The 14,013-nt window shown below is 38.0% G+C and overlaps 1 protein-coding gene across 1 annotated transcript in view; it reads left to right on the top strand.

Moving 5' to 3' along the window:
• Nucleotides 1-14,013, top strand: part of CPXM2 (carboxypeptidase X, M14 family member 2) — a 79,788-nt gene that overhangs the window by 44,864 nt on the left and 20,911 nt on the right. Inside the window, exons 4-6 of the mRNA XM_075026571.1 lie at nucleotides 1,856-1,940; nucleotides 2,480-2,630; nucleotides 10,397-10,485. Coding sequence (XP_074882672.1) covers nucleotides 1,856-1,940; nucleotides 2,480-2,630; nucleotides 10,397-10,485 — 325 coding nt within the window. The remainder of the gene's footprint in view (nucleotides 1-1,855; nucleotides 1,941-2,479; nucleotides 2,631-10,396; nucleotides 10,486-14,013) is intronic.

The raw sequence follows: 14,013 nt of genomic DNA, 5'->3' as shown, positions 1-14,013 counted from the left end.
GCAATTGTCAAGATTTTTCCATTTAAAACAACATGAATGGCAAAATCTATTCATTGAAGAAGGCTGGTGAAAGATTTGCAAAAGACTGGTTTAGTGTGTAAGAGCTGGGTTTGTTCAGTCATTTTTTCAAAATCACACGATCTCATCTTTGACTTTCGGGTATCTGTAAACTACATACAGAAGTGCTTTTCTAAATCCTACTAAGCACTTACCTAATCTTTGGGTTTAGGTGTCTTTAAGTCTGGACATCAGGTTGAGTCTTTTGTGTAAGCGGGACCACTGTTACCCAGAAAATGGGATAGCAGGTGGAAATCAAGTTATAAGTTTTCTGCTGCCATGTGTTGACTTAGGCATTATTTGAAGGTCACTATTTTGTACAAGACAAAGCTGGGTGAACTTGTACTGATCTTGTGGCAGATGAATTTGCTCTTGTTCCATCCCTGCCTCTTTTTTGGTCTTTACTAGAAACCTGACTCTCTTTTAGTGAACATATAAAAGCTAGTTTGTCCCTTTAAACGTGAGCACAGTGAAGTCAATATGTGTGTTCATAGGTAGTTTGCTAATATTTTTTGTTGATTTTAAAAGAAAGAAAAGCAAACGAAGTTACATTTGTATGGGTGCAGTACAAGGGGAAGCTTTTCTTAGGTGCGTGTGTCCTTCCAGGTACTCTGTTATTCCCCGTCTATATGCTCTGCTACTTCTCCCGTAACTGCCCAGATTGCCCCTGTTCTTCTTTGTAGTCCCATGAGCTTTTCTTACCCTGGTTTCACTCCCAGCAATCTGACTGTGTAGCTTAGCTAAGAACCCGTCTGCAAGAATGACTTCTCTAGAGGACTGCTGGTTACGTACTATCAGTTTATATACATGAATATAGAATTTAATCATCCTGGACTGACTGTACAGTACAAAGATACCTCCAAGCCACAACTCTCCTCTAAGTCACTGCCTGTTGAAACCAGGAAGGTGTTGGGGGGGGAAAATATAAATTACTGCTGCCCTTTCAGACCAACAAATATGAGAGGAGAGTCAGGGCATTACCTTCTCCATAGCTGTATACCCATTACTATGGGGAATACCTAGACAGTTTAAAAGCTACATAGCTCTAACTGCTCTCAGAATATAGGAAGCAGCATTTTATTTCTCCTCATACTCTTCTTTAGCTGAATACAGACAAGGCACAATTTAAGTACGAATGAATATTTTGCTTTTTTAGATTAAAGGGGATTTTACAGTAAGTCAGACAACAGGCCACTAGAAAGATCAGCCTACTGAAGATTGATCTAGATATAGTAGCAGTGCACTAGTACTGTGACCAATTGGACTCTGCTGTGCAGAGACAGAATTGTCTCTTTGTTCCTATCTATTGCTAATAAATACAAGAATGACTGTAGGCTCCAGTCATTCTTGTATTGGAAGAAATGGAAATTTTACTGGTTGAAATGCATGGCTTTTCATCCTAGAGGATTTATGAGGTTTTTTCCATTCTCTCTGATAATAACAGCAGAAATAAGAAATGTTCTGTAGCTGAAAAGGTAAGATTTTGGAACACTGGATGCATCTGTTCTAGATAAGCTATTTATCCTAAAACCTGCATATAAAAGGAAAGGAGAGCAGTAATCCCTCCCCTCCTGGAATTCCAGATTATTATCTTTGTTTTTTGCTTCTATGTGCTAGGCTTTTGTAATTATCTGTTGAATCTAGATTTTCATGGCACTTTTTCATCCAAGCGTTGACATGACTTTGCCAACTGGGATTTCCATTGCTAGCAGTCTTACAAGCTTTATTACATTAAACACAATTTGCAGTCGTTCTAATTTATGAAAAAATAACTTAGATACTCTTTGTCTTTTTCAAGGAGTAACTGGGTGACCTCTTACAGAGTATTGGTGAGCAATGACAGTCATGCATGGACTGCTGTCAGAAATGAATCTGGAGACGTGGTGAGTATAACGAAACAGATATTTTATGAAGAAAAGCACAGGTGGGAAAGTGGGGACTGTCCATGTGGAGTTTTGATTTGCCAGATTAGTCAGTGCAAGACTACAAAGCAACATCTCTCAGTGATCCCGCTGCTTTTAAGAGCAAATCACATACTATGGAGAGGGACCCAGAATATCCTATATGACAAATCTGCATGTGTCTGCCGATGGATGTGAATGCCACCCTGGCAGTGGCCTTGCCTGCGATGAGGCGTGTTTCTTGTCGCATGGCCCATGGAAGGGTTTGCGTCAGTCTGCTGGTCCCTGGGGACATCTTGTGCCCGTGAGGTGCCTTTTGTTGGAGGGAGGGTGTGGAGCTCTGGCCCCTTTGCCCCTCTCTGAGGGGCATGGGGGGATTGTGTTCTTTGAAGAGCAGTTTTGGCCTGAGCCACCATCACCCCGGGGCCGTACCAGGTGACTTTATTTGTTTCTGTTACCAAAAGCGCTGAAAGACTTTTGAAGAACTGATCTTGCTATTTCCATATGTTTGGCCTGCATAGATTTTTGAAGGAAACAGTGAGAAAGAGATCCCAGTTCTCAATATGTTGCCGGTGCCACTGGTTGCACGCTATATCCGTATAAACCCCCGGTCCTGGTTCGAAGAAGGGAGCATCTGTATGAGACTGGAAATCTTAGGGTGTCCTTTGCCAGGTAAGAGTCTTTCTCAGTTGATGTTGACGTGGCTGCCTGTGCCAAGACTCAGAAATTTTATTTCCTTTGGATATGTGAGCTTTTTTTTGATATAATGCCTGTCTTTAGTGAGTAGAATTATGCAGAAAGAAACGAGATCTGTCTGTCTACACAGACAGTATCAGGATAACTCTTCAAATGTAACCGCATAGTATCTATAAGTGGCTTTATTAATAAAACAAAATTGCATGGATGATCTAACAAGATTCCTCTGTTGTGTGGGCTGAAGTGCAATGCAATTAATCTTACTGAGTGCACATGTACTAGAGGCAATAGAATTACATTACAGTCACTTGCAGAAGTCTTAAGCTTCTAAGGCAAGAAAGAACCATTGTAATTATGTAGTTTGATTTTTTTTTTTAATAAATTATTATTTCATTGTACAGGCCATGGAATTTCCCTGAATTAATTTGAAGGCAAATACTGTGACTGAACTAGTGCTTATCTTGTAGGGGGAGGGAAGGCAGTTGGGGATGTAAAGAATTTCTAGCAAATTTCAAATGTTACTGAATCCAGCATGATCCCTGGTAAGTCTCAGGTGAAGGTAAATGGCTCTATCCTTGTTAAAGACTGTGGAAAAGACACAACCTGATGTTTAGCACAAGCTTCAGGCGTTAGCTGTTTCTCTTATATGAGTGCAAAATAAAGTTAGGGTTTTGCTAAATAGCGTATACAAAGTGAAACTTTATACAAGGCCACTTAAAAAAAACCAAAAGGGCATTTAATACTGCAAATTATGGCAAAGACATGTTTCTATTAAGCACATTGTAAATAGTCTTATGGTGGATTTGTGTCTACATGTGTATGTACATATATAAATATTTGAAAAACTGTTTCTTCAAACCTTTTCTAAGCTGCCCACTACTCATTCCACATCTCGCATCTGCTTTCTTTCCCTTTGATCCTAAATTCTGGCACCTTGGGGATAGCTCTCTCTTTTTTTTGCAGGGGGCAATGAATAGTATTTTCAGAAATACTAGAGCCAGAAAGAGAACTGCCTTTCCAGAGCCTATCATTACTGCTTTAACTGTTCCTGCTGCTGTTCAGAGACTTGCTGCCTCCAATTCCACTGTTGATGTAGGGTCTTCACATGCCAAGCAGAGGTAGCCTGATTTTTGTCCTTTAGACATTTAAATACTCATGGAAAAAACCCAACCACCAATAATCTGGGGCACAGAAGGGATAATTCTCTGTCAAAGAGAATATGGGGCAAGTATTGTCATAAAACTTAGTCTGTAGGTGTATTAACCATGAAGCAGCAAAGGTTAGCAACACTTAGACAACTGCTTTTCTGGGGCTAACAAACACATCCTGAACTTGAATGGCAGTGACCAGGGGTGTCCTGTGTATGCGAATATTCATGTTTTCAGTAGGATTCTGATTTATTTCAACTGTGGGTTTAGAAAAATCCAGCTCTGGGGGTTGCTTGTTTCCCATTGTAACTTTTATCCTGGAGGGGCAATTGCAGAGCCAGTATTTCCCCTCAGCTCTTGAAAGGACTGGTGGGCTGTTAGAGAGCTGAGGCCTATCCCAAATTCCTGAGGGGGTTTGCAGAGGATCCATTCTCTATAACACAGGGTGTGAGGCTGAAGGAAAAGAGTAGCTTTCTTCAGCATGGTGACTTTCCTGGCATGCAGGACAGGCACAGATGTCTCCAGGGAATAAAAAAGATGACACTCAAACAGTTTTGAAGAGCAATTTGTAGGGAAATTCTCAAAATCCTTTTCTATTCCATAAAACTGTACTTGAAGAGGAAAGAGCAAAAACGTCGATATTTGGAAAGGTGATTTTTATTAAGCGCAGCACTGATTTACACTAGTTTCTTATTGGGTATACACCTATATAGGGCCAAATTCTGCTTTGAAGTGTTAGTATTTGTCACCCTTCAGCTTCATGGGACTGGATCGGTGGATGAAGGTGCTACTGAGGTAAGAACATATCTGCACTTCCACCACTGGTGCAATGAGTGCTGTTACGGCTCGTTGCAGGTCTTGGGTTAGCATGGAAACAGCATCAGTGCTTCTTCTTGGTAGTCATTTATTGAGTTAATTGCCTGCAGTGGCTGATTCAGTTTATTCCTGAAAGAAAATACCAGAATCATTCATTGAGAAACACAATGAGAATGGGTGTGTTTATTCAAAATGTAATTGGACTGAAAGAACTAATAGGTTTTGATAAGCTGCTGACCCGTCTTTTTAGCCCAGAAAGAACTGACATTTCTTTCTTCTAGCTCATTTTATTCATCGCACGCAAGGCTCTCAAAACAAAGCTGTTCCCCAGGTTGCAGAGGCCTTTGCATGCACGTTTTCCTCCTGTAGGACATGACGTTTTTTTCCAGTTCCCTGTAACTGGACTTCTTCACCCTTTATTGGTGTCATCTTACTTGTTTCAAGTTGAATAACCGACTGGTTTGGCCATGGGTCCAGCCTCTTTGATACCACTGCCAAGGGTTCTTTTCTGACAGAGGTTTCCTCCATAAAACTAAGCAAGTCTCCCAAATTCATCAAAATCAGGAGGTGGAGCTCTGTCAGTTCACACACTTCTATTCTTTCCAAAGCCCCAAAACCCCTGAAAAAAGTCATGGGATGCTCAGTTTCTTTGAATACCTGGTGTGGTTTTGATTATATTTACACCATGCATGTGAACGTACAAGAAATCAAGTTGTCAGGAGGAACAGTTTGGTCGTGTTTTAGAGCTCCCACGTGCCGTGACCTCCTGAGGCAATGACCATGCATGGGCAGATGGGGTGTAGGGAAGTACCCCAAGGAAAAAAGTGGGGCTGAAGGAAAGTCAGTCACTTTGCATGACACTGAATTTCTTTTCCTATCTTTTAAACTTGTAATGTTAGGGTTTATGTCTTTATTAATCCCTGAATAAATTAAGCAATTTGCATTCAGTCTGTGCTCTGTATCAACTCTCCATCATGTAGGCTCACAAGGGAGGGTAAGAAAGGAATACCAGATAAAGAAGAAACCTGAATAAGATATTAATATTCTGGGAAAGCTTGTTAGCACTGGTAGTATGTGATGGAAATGGTTAAAGACAGTTAGGACCCATTCCTGTGGGTAGGGCTCTGTTAATAAAACCTTCTGAATATGCTAGGTGCGCTAAAAGTTGGACAAATCATGAGAAAACGCTATTTAGATAATTGGAACAGAGAAATTACAGATTATCTAATTGGTATTACATAGGGTGATTGTAATTTTTATCAGTGAAATGCTTATATATTACTCATAACATACATTTTCGGTGTATTGTAGGCTAGTTTTGACAAACAACCTTTTCTAGACTATTACAGTAGCCCAGCAAAGAAAACTGTGTTATCCAACTGTGTCAGAACTGTCTTTCAGGCAACAGAAGTGATTTGCTGTTTCACCAAAGGAAAAACATTGAGCTGTGGAGGAAAGATGCCAGAAAATCCTACCTATAGGAGAGGATCAGTGCTGCCATTTCTTGCTGGGGAAAAAGAGGACAAAAGCACCAGCATTTAATTCCCTCTCCAGTTTCCAGAAATGCTGGTATTTACATAGATGTAGACTGACACTCACAATCTTTTGCAGTTGCCTCAGAGGGATGGATGTACTTTCCTTGCCTGTTCTTTCTCAAACCTAAGGAAAATCAAAAAGAAACTGCAGATGATCAAAAGTACCCAGAGATAGGAGAGAGAAAATTAGCTGAGCTCTTCATGCATTTATTTATACTGTAGAGTATTCAAGGCAATAGGCAATTATTTTAATGCAATAAATTTGTGATGGAATTTAATTTTTAATAATTGTTACATAGGAAACTATCATTGGTATCATGATTATGCCATCACTTTCAACCCAAGATAAAAAATGAACTTTAACTACTCTGTAATGGAGTACTGTGTTTTGCAGTGGATGCACCATTCAGTGCTATTTTCATTGCTTGTCTCTTATTTGCCAGGCTACCCGGTTAAGTCTAGAAGTGTGCTTATTTTGTATAAAACTGACTTTCTACAAGTATCTTTCATGATAAGTGATCGTGTATACAGCAGTACTAAATTCAGCGAACTACTTGTGAGAGTAAATTTTTGCTTAGAGTGACAGTCTCTCCTTGTGTTCTGCTTTTATCATTGCAAAAACTAAAACTTAATCTTGGGCAATTTAAAGCTTTTTGGGGAGTTTGCCTGAGCAAAGACTGAATAAAAATGAGACCAAATTAAATAATTCTCCTGGGAAAGGCCAATGTATTATATTTCTCCATACTCATCAAGAGAGATGTGTAACATCCCCCAGCAATACAGTGGGTGTCATTAAAAGGTTTTCTTTCGTATTTTATTTGTAAAATCAGGTGTATACTGTTCTGAAGTATTACCAATCCTCAGAATTATCATTATTATCAGAATCAAACTGTAAGAATTCATTAGAAAGATCAAATGTTGGTAGAAAACCTTTAAGAAGCAACTACTGCGGGTTGAGACTTTGGGTTTTCTTTTAGCCATATTGTCATTCATTATGCTTAACTGGAATTAGTTGTTTGGTATTGGACTATACATCAACATATATAGAAAAGAATCCATCCATAGTTGAAGAATATTATTTCATTGCTGATTTAAAGTGAAATGTTAATGCTCGTGACTGACACGAAATAGATCATGTGGAAGAAAACTTACAATCACCTGATATGTCTGCCAGCAGATTTTTTCAAGATTACATGTGTGATGCCTGTGACATGTTCAATTTTGTGAAGACAAGTCAAATTCACTTATATTACATGGAAATGAAAAAATCAGTCATTTGCAAAATGGCACATTTTTAAGGCAGTCTAAAGGATTTAGACTAGAATATTATTTCTATTAAAAACTTATCTAAATCACTTGGATTGACTTCATTATCTTGTCCACTTGGAGCACCATATGAGCACCACTTCTGAGCTTGCGAGCTCCATCAGGATGATACCATACAGCTCACGGCAGGACTTCTGTGAGAATGAAGCATGTGAACAAATCGTGTTGGGAATGGATGCAAGTTTTACTTACTAAAGGAGAACATTTTGATAATATTGTTTTGTGAGCGTTGATTTCATCTTCAAGTTATTGCAAAGCTCACTTCATATCTTTCCATTACAAAGAACAGAAGTATGGAGGTAACAAGCTACCTCTATCTGCAAACTTAATTAACTCTACTGGTAACATAAAGATAGGTTAGTGGTAGAAAAACCTAATATATTCCTCTGTATAAATGGGAGTGCCACAGTTTGGCAGGATCCTTTCTCCATGGAAGAAAGGCTGTCTGAGGTAGTGCCATGAATAGATGAGTGTATTTCAATTCTAATTCTGTGGTTTGAGTCTCTTAGTCTCTTATTCTATGTTTTATAAAAGAAAATAATTTTTGCCAAAGTGGACCTAACTAGCTGTGTGCAAGACTGGTACGCCTTTCTACATTTTAGCTTTTAATTTTCTAGTCTGTATTCCTGCTGCAGTAGAAATACAGTGATCGAAGCAGACTCGCAGTAGAGCTTGGCAAAATACGAGTGTTAATTCTCTAGGGGGCTGTCAAATTGTGCAGGTTTTGAGGAAGGACCAGAGATCCAATCATTCTCATTGTACAGCTTTTTTAAGTTTCCACCAACTCTACAGCATTCACAGTCATTCCCATGATATTAATGTTTGATGTATGGAAAAAGTGCCAGACTTTGAAAGGAATGGGATTAAAGTATTAGGAAAAAAGTATCAGTTGCTGTATGTTTTGGCTCGTGGTAATAGAGAAAACCTTCAACATCTTGGCAGTTTTATGATGTTTATTTTTGTATTTTTACAACAGAGGGATATTTTTACAATGGTGAACATATTCTGTGTGGCATTAAACACATTGTCTCTTCTAGAAGAAGTGGGGTTTTTATGATTTCTATTTCTCAGTCATCAATATATTAAAGAGTAATTTCCATGCATTAACATGGGTTGACCTTTAAGGGTTTGACATTCTAGAGTCATCTGCAGGGTTAGTGCAGCATCGTTGCTGTCGGTGGACTTGCATCAATTTAGCCTGCAGTTAAGTTAGAAAGAAGACCTAAAAATGCAGGTGAATTTTATGTGAAACCTAACCCTCTTGATTCTTCAAAACTTTTTTTTTTTTAAATAAGCAAATCTTGTTTCCTCACCTGATTAGGCTCTAATTCAAATCCATTTCCAGGTGGTTTTGTGCTAGAATAAGTTCTTAAAGGACAGACTGCATTGAATAACCAGATTTTGTTGAGCAAGATGGTTTTTTGACATTTTTCAGTTGTATTTGTAGAACAGCATTCAACTGACCTTCCAGTATTTCTGCTATAGATTTAGGGAATGGAAGTGAAGACAAGCATATGAATGAAGAGTAAATAAGTGGTAGAGAACATGAGTAATGTTACAGCAAAGCTTAATGGAACTTCCATGTTTCATTTCATAAATAACTTAAATAGTTCAAATTTTGCTTTCCTTCCACATAAAAAACCCTAAATACTTTTAGAATTTCATGGGAAGAATAAGTTAGAGAATTTAGAGGTTACAATGTCAGAAATATGAAGCTTAAAAATGTCAAGTTATAAGGTATTTTTAAGTGTTATGAGTTTTCTGTAATTTCATTAAATGTTGTTGCAGAATAGTATCTATGTATTCTTCCTACTAATAATTATGCTTGTTTTCCCCCCAAAAAATCACCTATCAGTTGTGACACTGTTTAAAAAAAAATCATTTTTCTTCTCTTGAGACAGTGTCTTTTGGCTGTGTTGCAATGAGACAGGATAACATTTAGGCTTTCATATTTGGCTTTTTCCCAATAATTTTAAACCAAATGAAGATGATTTTGTGCAAAGGGGAACAATTTTTCATAACAGCCTGACAACCACTGGTTTGACAAACAATTACTCAAAATTCCAGACATCCCAGATACACCAAATTGAAGAATGTGTCTGATGTTTTCCAAATAGACTTGTTTATCTCTAAAAATAGGTCATAGTAGATTAGGCTAGGAGCACACATATCAGGAAATATAAAGCTGAGCCCTAACAGTCTTAGCCTTTTTTTTGCCCAGGTGAATGGCCTGGACAGTGAAGGACACAAAGGTTTTTGTTCTATCCACATGTTCTCCTTTGTGTGTTTTGAAATATCAAACTATAAATTATATCTGTATAGAAATGAATATGCTGATTTTAAAGTAACAAAGGCCTCTGACTTTCATAAACGGTGCTTAGGAAAATAATCAGGAATTTTTAATATGCACAGTAGATCCTTTCTGTATTTTGCAAGCAGTGCATAGACTCTGAAAATACTCATCAAGAAAACTAAAAGATAGTTCCTTGTAATACTAAATTAATCAAGTAGACACAAAACATTTACTGGGGCTTTTTCCTCTGATGTGATTTTTTTCTCCCCACTCTTTTATCTTGCATATGACTCATCATTTTCCAGTGTCTTTTGCCCTCCTCTGTAGCCTAAGGATGCCCTTCTGCTCTTCTGTTGAAGTTTAGTTGTTCGTGCAGAGTAGCTGTCTGGCAAGCTGATGCCTGCTGCCTCCTTGTTTTCGTTTGGATCTATATAAGCTGATTTGTGCAGTAATTAGAAATATTTCAAATTTGCTGTTTCTTTGAGCTTTTCTTTTGAAAACCTGTTTTAAATCCATATAGGACAGTGGAATTCAGATTTCCATGTTCCTTGCATGCATTATGGCTAAGCATCTTTATATTTGAAATTCATAAGCACATGAAAATTCTTTTATTTCTTTTCTCAGACCCAAATAATTATTACCACAGAAGAAATGAAATGACAACCACAGATAATCTGGACTTTAAGCATCACAACTACAAGGAAATGAGGCAGGTAGGAAAAGAAGCTGGTGTGAGACCTCCTTGATGGAGGGTGGATGGGTGCAGGCTTTTGAGCTTTTATGGAATCTGAATTCTACCTGTTAAAAATACTATTAAATGGTGCAATTTATTTTAAAAAAATCTTTTTTTTTCTGTTTTAATCTATTAAAAGCAACAATCTATTAAAATCCCAAAGTCTTAATTTGTACATCATCTAACCTTAAACAGGTGACACTACGTGACAGAGGGAGGTTTTACACATAATGTGCCATCGTTTTTCTTACACATATATTTGAGTGGTGAATGTTACAGTGGTTTCTCCTTTCAGATTTGACCCTGACTTAGCCACCAGGATTCTCTTATATTTCAGTGGGTTTGGATAATTAGAATAAACTATACAAAGTCCAGTTCTGTATTCATAGCTGTGAAAACCACCAAAAACTCACCAAAAAAAATCTAGGAAAAAAAAATGCTGGTAGCATAATTGTAAATCTACTAGCCTTATTATCTTGTTCCTTTAACTTCAATTAGGCAACCTTGCTGTTCTTTTTGTTATTATTTTTTAATCTTGCTTCATATCACCACAGGCACAGGTGAGGGTTGTCCTAAAGTAATATTTCTGCCTGCTTTCTCTTCAACTATAAAGATAATATGTTTGGACTTGAAGTGTGTGAATCATTTGCTGTGTGCTGAATTTTCAATGTATTTATACTGCATGAATCACCATTCATTTTTATTGAGCAATTGTGTACTGAGTCACACATTTATTTCGGTAGAGATTTCGTGGCCTATATTTCTTAGCATAAAGATTAGACAAGTAGAAACTCAATTGGCATAATTACTGTCAAGAACAATAAAATAAAGTGTATTTTAGATTCTCATTGCAGAAAGACAGGTTGGTCAGGTTAGAAATATCTCTGGGGAAAAAAACCACAGCTTTAAACCAGAATATTTTCCCACTTTTCATACAAGTAGAAAAATTGCAACTGTGGCTAAGAGCCGGTCAGTTGTGAGCTGTCTTTGTGCTTTCCCAAGTTCGGGTTTTCTCTGTGTCAAAGCAGTTAATTTGTTTAGAGATCATTGGATTCTAATTGGGTTCTGCTGCTAGTAAGCAGAAGATTGTGGGTTGGGTTCCAATAAGTATTATATCCCCAAAACTAATCTCAGAACTTCATAATCTCTTTGCTGAGTGTAAAATGGAACAATAACTGTCAATTTCCAGAGTCAAACTTAAAAAAAAAAAAACAAAACCCAAAACCAAACCATGCATTATTGTCAGTTTTGTTAGCTGCTTCACTGCCAACCATCTTAGAAAAACTCTGTTCTTTGTTATTTATTATAAACGCTGAAGAAGGGGGAGGAGAGGGTGTTCCCTGCGCCATGTTTTGGAAGCATTACATTACATTGCAATATGTCAAGTATTTGCGAAAGAGAGGGATTTTCTCAATGTCAGATTATTTTAATAGAACTCTCTTTTTAGGAAGATAAAATTTACAGTACCATTTTTTTCTCTTAAAAGAGCATTCAAGGTTCTTCTTTCAGTTGATGGCAATGCTTGCTGTACCTTGTATGCAGAAGTCAGGATTGTCTTATAGTCCAAAATATTTACATGATGTATTCATGCTGTATAGGAAGCTGTTAAAATGGTAGGATAGATATCCCCAGAAATAGTTTGAGATGGACATTTGAGTACAACCTTGTCTTTGAAACAACAAACCCAGGTCATATCTTTCTTAGGAAATAGGATTGTTAATTTTGAAATCCATTTAACTGGATGTGACTCATACCTTTGGACAGGCCAGACTCCAAGCACCCCTGAAAGCTTGTGTGGCTCTTCACAGTCAGCTGTGTTTATGGACTTGATGTAACAATAATACAGAATATTGAAGAGCACAATATACGTTACCAATTGAACAGGTTTATTTGAGGGTTAAACAACCAAATGTAGAGGGCTAGAGCGATACCCAGCAAACATCCAAGGTTGCATGTGATGCCAGGTTGACAGCCTCTATCTGATAGTCTCCACGCTCAAGGAGGAGGTCGTTTCTGTTTTGGCTCACAGCAGAACAAGAAATACAGAGATCTTGGTAGAGTTAGCTTAACAGTTGGATGCCATGATCCTAAGGGTCTTTTCCACCTTAAACGATCCTATAATTCTATGATCTCCACAGAGGATGAAGAATAGCCCTAACCTGAACGGCATTGACTGACAATCCTTTTGCCTCCTCTAAGCGTAGATGGCACCGAGACCCACATTTAACCCACCTTTCCTGCAAAATGGAGGAATTGGACCTTCAGAGGCCAGTTTTGCAGGGCTTCTTCAAAGACTGCACGCAGTCTTTTTCCAGGGCGCTAATAGGGTAAATAATTGGTAGTGACAAACAAATAGGAACTGTCAAATACGAACTGTTAGTGAATGTAATTGTGGAAGTGTTTTACAGTCCTGCTCGTTGTTAATAAAGCCCTGACTGACTGTTATCATCAATTGTCTTTGACAGTTTGTACAAAGCCCAAAGAAAACACTGTGACATTTCAGGTGACCTATTGTGCCATTTGTACGAAATGAGTATGAGAAAAGCAAATATGAAATATGTTCATTTTCAGTATTGTATTTACATATAAACATTTAACTACATTACTATATCCATACTGTTATCAAAAGAGCCACAGTGAAGTCTAGTCCAGAGGCCCTAATTCAGGAAAGGTTCTTTGTTTGACTCGGAAAGTAATCACATGCTTGCAATTAAAGAGATGATGGAGAGTTTACTGAGGCCAATACAAATATTTCCACTGATTGTAATATACTTTGAACTTGGTTCTAGGCATTTTTCTCACTAGTAATGAACATTTAACATCCTTTTAACTGCTTTCCTAAACTGATGTTCTTGGTACCCTGCGCACACTGAAGTGCCAGGCACGTTCGCAAAGCTTCTGCTCTGCAGCTTGATTTTGGAGACGGCTCTGAGAGGACAGGCTCATCTCCCCTATTCCGCATCTTGGGAAGCTGCCTGGATGCAGCGATACATCAGGCAGGAGGGATTTTCCTGCAGTTTGAAGAGAGTGTAAGGAGAGGAATTAGTAAACACAGGACCGAGACAATAACATTCTTGATACATTACAGAAAGCCGGGTTTAGCCTGCTAAATTAGACCTTTTAATGCGGTATCTGTACTCATTGGCAGAGTGAAAAAACGAATATTTATCTCTATTGGAGAAAAATGTGGTATCTGATCCAATAAAAATCCATTTCATCCTCTCGTCAGGAGGACATTAATAATCCCCCCGCAGTAGACCGTGGATAAGGTTTGGTCTGTGAGGCTCTAGCTCCATATCCACTGAAAGTATTTTTGGTTCATTATGAGCAGATTGACCATGATGATTTAAGGCAGTCTGTCTCAAAAAGTCAGTAATTGACTTGTTTAAATCAAATACTATAAAATGTAAAACAGCGTTTTCTGGCTTCACCTATGTGTTTCAGCTGGAACAACAAATGATGACATCTCCACTTACGTATGCCCAGAATGTTAAAGAGTTCCCTGGAA

Source organism: Buteo buteo, chromosome 4, assembly GCF_964188355.1.
Source record: "Buteo buteo chromosome 4, bButBut1.hap1.1, whole genome shotgun sequence".
Classification (NCBI taxonomy): Eukaryota; Metazoa; Chordata; class Aves; order Accipitriformes; family Accipitridae; genus Buteo; species Buteo buteo.
The sequence above is the reverse complement of the archived record's forward strand: the minus strand, read 5'-3'. Positions and strand labels throughout refer to the sequence as shown.